We start from the raw sequence: 11,860 nt of genomic DNA, 5'->3' as shown, positions 1-11,860 counted from the left end.
GGACCTGGAGCTCGCCATCGCTCTCAGCAAAGCCGACTTGTCCAAGTCTTGACCACGTCCACCTCCTGCACAGCTTTTTGTCCCCTTCTGTCTGCCTTACGCTCTTCCATCTGCACTGACTCCTCTTACTAACTAGTGTTTCTCCACTCGTCATTGGACTCATCAGTTTGATCAGGTGCATTGCATCTAAACTGTGTGTATTAACAGGGAGAATACAGAAACACTCGGGATAAGCTTGGCTTCACATAAAAATATAACGATATGAGTTCAGTGGGATACTTAACTGCAGCTTTATTTAGCTCAGTGTCTGGTTGGGAATAATTAACCTGTTTTTTTTTTTGTTTGTTTGTTTGTTTGTTTGTTTGTTTGTTTGTTTGTTTTTTTGTTAACCCCACTGAAAAGAACCCCAGCTAATAAGACTTTAGGTGGTGTCTCACTGAGCTGCGACTATTAGGATACAGTTGGTGACTCAAAATTGCGAGAAAACAAACTGCGTTCTTGGCAAAAAAAAAAGGTCACACAATTTTTGTTCAAAAGTCAAATCAATAAATGCAAAAGGCATACAAAATAAGAGCTTAAATGTTTTGTTTTCCACTTACAGGCAATAAAAATATGTTCATATAGTTCAGTTTCCCTCATGAAGAATATATAAAAATATCTCTGTCACAGTCTTATGTTTTAAGTTTCAACAAATGGACTCAAACTTCACCACTTTTTTCAGCCGTTCTTACTTAAAAAAATAGTTCAGAGGTACATCACAAATGAACTGTTTGGACTTGAAATGTCGCTGTTTTTGCACCAGCCCATGTCAAACTGTCCCTAGTTAAAGTGATGCCCCCTACACACACACACACACACACTTCAGCTTGTTGACTTTAAACAGCTGATTACAGGAGGTGGAGCTGCTCCACCAGTGTTGAAAGGGTGGAACACAAACAGCTTGGCTCTCATCTTCATTTTCGTTCATCTGTTCAGAGAAAGAGGTTGTTTTAAAGGTATTTTATTTTTTAATTGTTATCCAAAATGAGTTTTTTTTTTAAATAAGGGAGGAAAATTATTTAATATTATGAAAGAAAATCTTGAAGTATTTTAAGTTTTACATTCATACAGCCGGTGTTCGTTTGTTAAGCCACACAAGTCATCTTAGTTGGGGTTAAATGTGTTTCAGGGTATATATTAAAAACGCAATAAATCTGTAGTGTATGAAGTAAAACGGACTTGAAATCTGTTTCAAGGAACCATACGTAACTCCAAACAGGTTTTTTTTTTGAAAGCCAAATAATACCCGCCTATCTCTCCGTTGGTCTGTGCATGAGTTTCATTACCAGATGTTGAATAGAAGTTTTTGTCTGCTGAAAATAATAATTAATAGCCTTGCTTTCTTAAAGGACTGGATCTTAGTGATTATGTCATGACTTGGATTTTTATTTTAAGTGTTACAAGTGTTTCTAGTTATTTTTTTGCTTGCGTATTTGATATTTATGGCCTTTTGAAGTACACAAGTTGAAGCAATATTTGACGATAATCGAAGATGCTTGTAATAACTGAGGTATTCGTTTTCTAGAAAAACCTCTTTCCGTCAGATTTGTCAGGTAGTTTGATCAGTTGTTGGGACACTCGGATAGACGTGCACTCCCGTACAACTAAAAGCCTCGATAACATGGAAAAGTGTAAACCGTTTGTTTATGCTGGTGCTGTTACAGTTTAGAGTTGTCCTTTTTTTCTTTTTTCTACTTTTTTTTTCACACTACCAAAGATGAAGTTACATTTTTTTTCTTTTCCCACAATAACAAGATCATGCATTGGATGACTTTATATTTTTCTTGTAAATATGTTTTTCTCAAACCGGTTATTCATGGAGGAAATCTCTTGATCGCCTTAAAATAACGTCTTCTTTCTCCAACACTAATCAGGTCTATTTGGCACGTAATAAATGTTCTGTATTGTAGGACATGTACAGCCTGCCAGCGCCTTATCTTCTCAACATATCAGCAATGTAACACATAGTGTTTGTGTGTAACTATTACCAGAAAAAAAATGCTCTCACGTTTTGATTTCCTGTCATTTGGAAGAGCCTTTTTTGAATAAATAAGATTTTAACATTCCTGAAACATTTTTGTTTATTTTTTTTATTTTTAGGATGAAACAATCGGCGAGTTTAAATACAAAAGAGGAGCTTGTCTGTTTAAAACAGAGTATTTTGCGGTCTGACGAGCAGGAGCTCACATTGATCTATTGTGAGAAATGATCTGTTTTGCCCACTATAAATGTTCCAGCATATCAAAAACGTATGCATCGATATTGGAACTAAAAAAAAGTGAAATGAAAGTGATACATTTGCATCTTTCAGTGTAGATATTTTTAACATGGTATGCACTTCCTCTTTTTTTTTATATAAATAAATTTGTATTTGTAGATGGAAACTTTTCAGTTATACTCTTTTATTAATTGCAACAGGTAGATAAAAATTTTGGGAGGCTACAGGAACGACACGGTTTTTAATAAACCTGTGAAGATTTTTATCAAGCAGAGGGTTTTTATTCTGAAAGCAGTAATCATATTCTGAAATGTCATCTGGCTTTGATATTTGTGCTCAATGCAGTCTTTCATGCAGAATATACAAATGCTTGCTGACATCGCATGTGTATTATAAGCTTGGACTTGGATACTTTGAAACTGTAGCGTAGAGTGACTGTGTGTAATTGTAGTATTAAGGCTCTTTGATGTCTTGCTATAATTTCTACCCATCAGAAAGGGAGTCTAAGGGCTCCCTGATGAGGGTTTGCTGTGCCCCTCTGTCCAGACGGCTCCTGGCCTCACTCTGTAATTATGAAAATGGAGTGTTTGTATTTATAGGCTAAGCCCACAAGCGGCTACCCTTCTGTCTTGCATCTGCAAAACATCACTGTGGAAATCAAGTGTTTTTAAAAAGGCTTGCCTCCCAACGACTAGTTGAACTCTCTGTGACTGAGCTGCACCTATTTTCAAGCAGTTGTGAAACCCTTCGTTGAGTGGGTGGATGTGGTTAATCAAAACCTGTGAACGAAAAAAAAAAAACGAGCAAAACAATAAAGATGAGCCAAGTCAGGGAGTTCAAATTGGTTCTTTTTTTTAATATTTACAATAAATACACATTTTACAGTATAAAATCCTTGTACTCATATAAATTTAAGTAAAAAATAATGCACAGGACGTCAAGCCCTGATAGTGTACAGTGGGGCTGGATCCAAAAGTTTTACACCAAGAATTTTTAACAGTTCCACAAAGGAAAAAGGAAAAAAAAAGTTTCCAAAATGAGAAGGCAGTTCAGACACTGAGGCAGTTTAAATAAAACATTGTCTCTGCACTTGTTAGGCAACTGTATATGTGCATTTTACCCCTGTCAACAAGAACATTTAACTACATTTGCTTCCCTTTGGCCGTGTCGATCTGTCCCAAAGAAGTTTTACAGTAGCACAGTCATAGAAAGGCACTTTTGTGTCAAACACAGCATTCCAGTTCTGTCAGAGGAGAGTAGTATATACAGGGCCAGCCCCTTCTTGGTCTGCCTGCTCTTAAGCAAACAAAGCTTTTCTAAAGCTCTTTATACAACCAAAGTAGTACCAGCTACGTTATTAGAAAATAATAACACTAAAACTTTTTTTTTTTCAATTCAGCATATATATATAAAAAAGATTTGGCCACATGGAGAGCATTTTAAATAAAAAAATACAGTTGAGTCACAATACAAAATAATACAATCCCCTGTGAACCCAGAGTCTGTTGGTGAGCTCTTTCACATGTGTCTCTTCATGTGAAGTGCCAAATGGTCAGACCTGGAGAAGGCGCGCTCGCACAGGTGGCACTGGAACGGCCTGTGTCCGGTGTGTTTCCGGAAGTGACGGGTCAGCTCGTCGGAGCGGGCGAATTTCCATCCACAGCCCTCCCAGCTGCAGTGATAAGGCTTCTCACCTGCGAGGACAGAAGCAGAATTCATGAGTTTGTGAGTTAAAGAGGCGCAAGGGAGTGTGGAAACGCTGTGCGTAATTACGCACGGCAGCTGGGTTTATATATTTGTTTTTCCCCAGAAGCTGAAACTTACCGGTGTGAGTTCGGAGGTGCGCCTTCAGGTGGGAGCTCTTGGTGTAAGTTTTCCCGCAGCCAGCGAACGTGCAGGTGTGGGTCGCCGTGCGCTTGCGCGGCCAGGTGCGCCGGCCTCTCTTCGGCTTGGATTCCAGCAGCTCCAGGGGGGAGGAGGGTGGGGTGAGCATCACCCTCTGCGCGCCCGGCTGCAGGCTGAGCCCTTCGTCGTACATGCCGAAGCCGGGATGCGGGGCGTGGTAGGGCATCTGCATCTGGGGAGCCTGGGGGTGGTGCTGGAAGGCCGCCGGCGTGTGGTACTTGTGCTGGAAGTTCATGGGCTGACACAGCTGTGCCTGGCAGTCCGTGGCTCCCTGGTCGTCGGGGCTCAGCGGCGGGGTCATGTTGCTGGCTGCGCGCGGAGAGATGGCCACCCGCGGCTGCTCAAAGGACATCATGCACGACACGTTGCCCTCTTGCTTGATTTTGCTGCAGGTCTGGGGCACCATCCCCAAAACGGGGCCGTAACTGTCCATGCTCGGCTCCATTTTGATGTTGTCCGTGCGGGGGAAAGGCGCCGTGTTGACGTAGAACCGTCCCTGGATGCCCGGACCGCGCGTAACACCGAAGCTGCCGGTTCCTTCGGCGCGCAGGAGCTCGGTCATGAGGCTGGCGCCGTACGGGGGAGGCGGGGAGCGGTGGTCGTCTGTGGGGTACGAGGGCACGGAGTTCTCTGTGGTGAACATGCTGTGGTCTGCGTACTCCACCGCCGCGTCCGACCCAGTCGTGTTGGAGAGAATAAAATCCAGATCCAAATAATTACTCAGATCCTCGTCGTCCTTTCTGCTGTCCAGGTTTTGTACCATCTCAAGCATGGAGCAACTTGTTAGTTTGTCCATTTCTCCTTTCCACCTCTGTAGGAAGAAAAAAACATGGAGACATGAGACAATAATTCACTTTATTATAATAATTTGTCAACAAAAACACTTTACAAATACAACTAAAACAAACCGAATAATGCCCACACAAATCTGCAGAAATTATCTCCAACTTACGTTTTCCCAGGTTTTTTCTCTTTGGTTAGAGAATGTGGAAAATGAGGGCAGCATCACTTCTGATAAGGCCATCGATCGGTGAGATTGATTACAACTCAAACGTCTCGTCAAATAATAATGAAAAAAGTCTCGTTGAACCGAGAGAGTCCGTGCGCGCTTTGCTTCACGCTCGCCCCTCTCTCCACAGCTGCTGCTCTCTCCAAGCGCATGAACCAGTTTAAAAAGTGGTAGGAGGTCCTCCCGACCTTTTAACTCTCTGAGCCGAGTCGGCCTGGCCAATTGTGAGCGCTCAGGAAACAACGTAAAGTTCGGTAAATTTAGCTCTTTATAAAGCAAGACGCTGCAGGCAGCCGCGCTCAGTCCGCTGTGAAGAGGCAGCCGAGCTCAGAGCTGCCTATAAAAGAACAGGCCCTCCTCCCAACACAGCCCTAAGCCCCGCCCACAAATACTCCACACACACAAACACACACACACACACGCGCTGTATAGCAACCATAGATACTTACGTAACGCGCTTGAAAAGAACAAGTTTAATGACAGAAACTGCCAGAGGGCAAGCCGCACCAACAGGCTCTGTTCTGCTTGTAATCATTAAGGCTGCAGGGTGATCACTCATTACACTTTATTAAAGCACGAGGGAGACATAAAAAGAAACACTTGAAAAAAAACATTTAAGTGTGAGATTACACATGCCATAGAAACATTACATTATTATTATTATTATTATTATTATTATTATTATTATTATTATTATTATGTTGCAATCTAACTTCTGTGTATTTGTGCTTCTTCACCCATTTATAGCAAACCTTCAGCTCATCCTGATGGCTGTTAAGGCTTTTGCTTTTTGCAACATTTAAACTAAATAGCCTACTTGATTTACAAATATATTAAAAATCACATTAAGATATTTCTGTTCCATTAAATAGCTCCATGGTTCTGTTTCAAATTCTGCTTCAGCATATTTTTATGCTATACTTTTTTAACCAGATGCTTTAGCTTTTAGTGAGTTTCTTTTAACTTATTTCCCCTTTTACCGCTTTAATTTTAATTAAAGTAAAATTTTAATTAGCCTTTAGCTACTTTAGCTTTTATGTAGGGTTTTGTTGCTTTTCATTTGGACCATTATTTATCTACTTTCAGCTGTGAGATTACCCTTTGCTTCGTTGCTTTTAGCTTCTAGTTAGCATGTAGCTACTTTCACTTTCTTTGTGCTGCTATTAGCTTGTAATCGGCTACATTACTTTAGTGTCTAGTTAGCCTTATATTGCTCTTAGAGTTTTGCTACTTTTAAATTTACACCCTTTTCTTCTGCCAGGATGCCCTGGCCAAGATGGCGGCATAAACGTACACACACATCAAAAAACAATACAAACCAAAAAATAAATTAATTAATAAATTAAAAAAGCAATCATATTAAAGAATTCTGAGATGATTCAGAAAAACAGCAATCTTGCAGGTCCAGAACGCATCATATGGAGGATCTTGAACAGAAACCATCTTCTCACACGCGCATTTTCAAGATCCCCATAAAATGTGATGATCGTGAACCTTCATTTGCAACAAAGTTTATGGCAGCGTGACAAACTGTGTCCAGTTTATACCACCATAATCCAGCATTATCATAGTTTTATTGTTTACTTCCGAGCTAAATCTAAAAAAAAAAAAAAAAAAGTTGCAGACTTTTCAGTATCAGCGCTGCGCGGCTGCATCCACCTGCTTGGCGCGTCTCTCTGCTCGTTATCATTAATGGAAGCTTTTTTTTTTTTTTAAATTATTTTATTTATTTATTGTTCCCTTGCAGCGGGCTTGTTCAAACAGGCGCCAGGCTCGTCTCAGGACGCTTTTCAGAGTTTTTTTTTTTTTTTCACGCTCTGATCTCTCGTGATGTAAACATGATTTAAGGTAACATCCCATTCAGGTGTAAATCCCAGACGACGGGAGTCGGATTTACATGACAACAGTCTGCGGAGGAATCTGCTTTCTGACGCGGAGGAATCTGCTTTCTGACGCGGAGGAATCTGCTTTCTGACACGGAGAGCGTGAATTGTTTTAAGATGAAACCTCTTTGCTCTCTGTGTGTTTGTGCTAAAGTTTGTCTTGAAACCTGTGAGGCCAAACTCTTCACTTGACAACAAATTGTGAAAACATTAAAAAATATATATAAGCTCCAATGAAATATTTTAAACTAATTTTGCAGGTTTTTGTCTGTGCCTGTTAGCAAAATATCTCTTGAACCACTGAACGCATTTTATTGAAAGTTTCAAGGAGCACTTACTGGATGTATGCCTACAACTGATTAACTTTTGGAGTTAATCAGTTCAAGGGGGCCGACACAGCCTACTAAGTTTAGAAAATCCTCAAAAAGAACTATCTGTCAGTTTTATAGATGCTTTAAATTTGCTGTGGTAGTAGCTGAGAGTCATCACCAACACAAAATTGGAGCGCTGCACATTGCAAAAGAACTTTGAATTTAAACTTTATTTTTGCAACCACTTCTAAAGTCAAGCCAGTTTGTCTGTTAGCAAAATATCTTGTAAATCAATTGATGGATTTCAAAGAAGCTTTCAGGAAGTGATCACTGCATGTATGTCTACAAATTATTAACTTTTGGAGTTAATCTAATTTAACATTACTGCCGCAGCCTGTCAAAATTAGCAAACACAAAAATGGCTCTAACGCAGTCAGTTCTACAAACAATGAGATAAAACTTGGCGTGCTGGTAGCTGAGAGTCCTACTTTGAGCAGAACATCAGAATGCTTTGCCCACTTGCCCAGAACAGTATTTTAAAGGTCTGACTAAATTATTAATAAGAAGTGAAACTCTGGCATGAAAAGATTGAACAATGTGCATTCCTGTAATAATTGCCAGGCCTTTAAACATGAGTGCTCTTTAGGCTTTATCTTAAAATTTTGCAAGCAGTTTCACCGTTTTGTTTTTAGAAATCCTACGGTGTAGAAAAGTCATGTTCACTTGAGTTGTTGTGCAGCAGGTTACAGCTGCAGTAAAGAACAAAATAACTCAGAAACAGTTATGCTTATGCTTTTAATCCAAGACTCTTGTTGTCCTTTTCTTGTTTTGCAGCAGGTGAACTGCACAGACACTCATGTGATGGTTTAGTTCCATCATGTCCTCCATCATCAGTAACAACTGCCCGAGTGCAGCTGGGCGGTTCCCACATCCTAAAGCCTGAGCTGTTCAGTGGAAAAGTGCGTCACAGAGAGGGTCCAGTAAAGCTTGAGAGGAAATGTTTTTTTTTTTTTTTTGAGCAGCAGAGCAGCTGGCTTGATGTTTGAACCGTTGACCGCTGACACTGACCTCTGCTCCTTGCTGCAACCCTTCTCTGCTGCTACCAGTGAGAGTGAGATCACTCTCACTTCCCCTTTTTTGCACAGCTACCTTCACCACATTTTAATTTCTTCAAGATACAATTTAAGGAACTTTGTTCTTTGCAGAAATTGTAGTACTTGTTGTCATTTATAATTCTCTATAACCAATACCGAAGCACAGCATCGCTGCTTTTGACAAAATAAAAGCTTTGGTTTGAAGCAGATTTTTGACTTTTGTTCGTCATAAGAAAATATTAATCATAAGAAACGTGCAAATTAATGTTTGACATCTGAATACAGATAAATATTTTATTACAGCAGGTTTTGCTTTATGTGCGCAGCAGACCTTTTGAATTTTGTAGCTGACATTGATGAGAAACCTCTAACTTTCCAAGGTGGAGTTTTGACTTTATCAAACGTTTAAGTTGATTTTTTTTCAAATTGGAATACAATAAAACCCTCCGACTTTTTGCGTGCAACTAAAATTGAGTCAATGCCATGTGGTTTTGCTGCACTTTTTGTTGTGTGCCAGAGCGTGGATGGAAACAGAAATCTTGACCTTTTTAACCTCTTGTGATGCATCATGGAGTTGTACAGTAAGTGTAAAAATGTAAATAAAAAAAGAAGAGTACCATTCATGTACAGCAAAATCAGGCTACTTTGCTTAACAATTTAAAAACTATAAACCAATTTATATTTGAATATCAGACGTAAATCAGCCTAATAACAGATTTTAGAGGACAACTGCCAGAAAGCAGCAGCCTGAATTTTGGTGAAACAGCACACACAAAAAATAAAAAAGAAAGAAAGAAAAGGATATAACAAGAAAAGAAAAAAAAACATTTGGCTGGTCTAGTGGGGGCACTAAGTAATCCAAATGACGTGTTTATGAGACAGGTTTTTATTTCACTCTGAGCCGTCACCGTTTGTGAAAAAAAAAATGCTGCACGTACCCGATGAGATAATTTCACTCAGGCAGGCAGTCAGGACCTAAAGGGTGGAATGATATTCTGACCACAGCAGCCCAGAATGTTGTTTGTTGTTGTTTGTCAGAAAAGGTTGTGTGAAAAGGAATTCGTAAAAGATAAAAAAAAATGATTTCTGTAGAGAAAGGTCAGAAATGACAAACACCTTCCTGATGGAGGATTTCAGTGTCCTCCTCAGTCATGACTTTATTTCTTTTTTTGTTTAATCTCAAAGCAGGGGCCTCCAACTGGCGGGCCCACGTGGCTCTTCTAGAACCACCCTTTTTGTTGTGAATATTTAAATGCGAATGAGTAACGATTCCACTGAATCCTAGAGAAAATAGTTTCTGCAAATTGACATTTGCACAATCTCATTGGGCAAGCCCCAAGTGTCATTTCACAATTGTTTCTGCAGTCCTTTATTGCGGCTGCTTATCCGTACAGTTTACCAACTGCTTTTATTTAGGTTTATTTAGTAGATATTGCTGCCACCTGTCTGTGTTTTCACTTCCTGAACCAGCAGAACCCTAAGATATTAATCATTGGATAAAGAAACAACCGATTAACTTGAGTCAAGATGGCCACCAACTGACCTTAGAGAACACGCACTGTAAACTCAGTTAATAATAGATATTGAGTTATGATTTGGTGTGGATTGCTCTCTCCGGGTTGGGGGAGAAGTTCTGCCTGTATCTTGGGGTCATGTTTATGAGTGAGGGAAGAATGGAGCATGAGATTGATGGACGGATCGGTGCCGGTCTGTTGTGGTGAAGAGGGAGCTGAGCTGTAAGGCAAAGCTCTCTGTTTACCGATCAGTCTACGTTCCTACCCTCACCTATGGTCACGAACTTTGGGTAGTGACCGAAAGAACAAGATTGCGGATACAAGCGGTCGAAATGAGTTTCCTCCGCAGCGTGTCTGGGCTCTCCCTTAGGGACAGGGTAAGAAGTTCATTCATTCAGGAGAGACTCAGAGTAGAGCCGCTGCTCCTCCACATCGAAAGGAGCAAGTTGAGGTGGTTTGGGCATCTGGTAAGGATGCCTCCTGGACGCCTCTCTAGGGTGGTGTTTCAGGCATGTCCAACTGGGAGGAGACCCTGAGGAAGACCCAGGACACACTGGAGAAACTATATGTCTCTCGGCTGGCCTGGGAACACCTTGGAGTCCCTTCAGAAGAGCTGGAAGAGGTGGCTAGGGAAAGAGAGGTCTGGGTTTCGCTGTTCAAGCTGCTGCCCCCGCGATTCGACTTCGGAAAAAGTGGAAGATAATAGATGGATGGATGGATGGATGGATGGATGGATGGATGGATGGATGGATGGATGGATGGATTTGGTGTGGTAGTCGCTGCCAATCATGTACAACATGTGCTCAGATCCGATCATGAAGAATGTTATTTTAAAAGTTTGACCATGCAACCCCTAAATAATTACAACATAAGAGGATTTTGTGTAAAACTCTGGGATGAAATGTAGATGATATGCTTTTTTTAAATAAGACTTTTAATTTACTTCTGCTTGAGGTTTCATTCTATCAGCACATACTGTGCAAATCTGAAAATCAGCATTTTTTTAAGAGGTTCCTCTGTTATTCACAATCTGAAACTGAAAGGTAGCTTTCCAAGAATTTGAAGGGAAAAGAAAATGGGTAATCAAAACTAGTTGTCCTTAAAACAAAAGTTTAAACTTTAAGTAATCGCAAAAGAAAGCGATCCACGGTCTCCTAAAATATCAGTATTTTATGTTTTAAATGTGTTTGCCTTAAAATCCTGTGGGCTGTGTTAGAAAGTCCCACGCTACAGAACTCCTCACACTCTCCATGATGAAAGCTCGTGTTGTTGTTTCGACGTTGTAACTGGGCAGCTGTTATTAGCGAAATGAACGCCGGCGTGCATCACGTCTGTGTCAAGTCTGTGAGTGCTTCATCACCGCTGTGAGGATCTGAACTGAAGCGGCTCTGCCTCATGGAAAAACAGAGTGTGAGTGTGAGAGAGCTGCGCCTCCATGGAACGTCCTGCTTGGACGCGAGTCAGTGGGAGTTTGAGAGCGACTGGGCTCCAGCTCTGGGCTTATATAGCCCAGTTATTTTTAACCACCCACCCCTTTGCTTATTACAGCGTTCCCCCCCCACCTCCTTGAAACATTCAGGAAGCACGTTTGGCTCCTTTTCCTGCCGCTCACATGCAGCCAGATTCAAACAGAATCAAAGAATGATAGCATTGAGGTTCTCCATTTCCCCTGCTGGAAAAAAAAAGTTGGGGGATGGAGGCAGAAATGTTTAGTAAAAAGTTGGCACGCGCCGAAGGCATGACATGGAGCTGGCTTTAGGCCTACTCCAATTTTACAAACCCTCAAATATTTGTTAAAAAAAGAACGAAAAAAGCAGCTTAGGGACAATCCTGGTCTCACAACTGTATCTGCTAGCTTTGGCAAAATGTTCTTGGTGTATTAGCCAA

At 40.8% G+C, this 11,860-nt stretch overlaps 1 protein-coding gene across 1 annotated transcript; it reads right to left on the bottom strand.

Moving 5' to 3' along the window:
* Nucleotides 1–3,092: 3,092 nt before the first annotated feature.
* Nucleotides 3,093–5,464, bottom strand: klf2b (Kruppel-like factor 2b). Its single transcript, XM_014030439.1, has 3 exons — nt 5,115–5,464; nt 4,082–4,973; nt 3,093–3,951 (listed from the first exon to the last, which is right to left on the bottom strand). The coding sequence occupies exons 1-3, from the start codon at nt 5,184–5,186 to the stop codon at nt 3,776–3,778; spliced, it is 1,140 nt and encodes a 379-aa protein (XP_013885893.1). The 5' UTR covers nt 5,187–5,464; the 3' UTR covers nt 3,093–3,775.
* Between the last annotated feature and the right edge of the window lie 6,396 nt (nt 5,465–11,860).

This window comes from Austrofundulus limnaeus, unplaced genomic scaffold (assembly GCF_001266775.1).
Source record: "Austrofundulus limnaeus strain Quisiro unplaced genomic scaffold, Austrofundulus_limnaeus-1.0 Scaffold1060, whole genome shotgun sequence".
Classification (NCBI taxonomy): Eukaryota; Metazoa; Chordata; class Actinopteri; order Cyprinodontiformes; family Rivulidae; genus Austrofundulus; species Austrofundulus limnaeus.
This window is presented reverse-complemented; position numbering and strand designations above follow the sequence as displayed.

What these genes read in the sequence shown, in the direction of transcription:
- klf2b (XM_014030439.1), bottom strand. Translation starts at nt 5,186, where the DNA reads ATGGCCTTATCAGAAGTGATGCTGCCCTCATTTTCCACATTCTCTAAC. An exon ending in GAGAAAAAACCTGGGAAAAC is followed by an intron (nt 4,974 to 5,114) that starts GTAAGTTGGAGA and finishes TTCTTCCTACAG; the next exon opens with AGGTGGAAAGGAGAAATGGA. An exon ending in GCACCTCCGAACTCACACCG is followed by an intron (nt 3,952 to 4,081) that starts GTAAGTTTCAGC and finishes CTGTCCTCGCAG; the next exon opens with GTGAGAAGCCTTATCACTGC.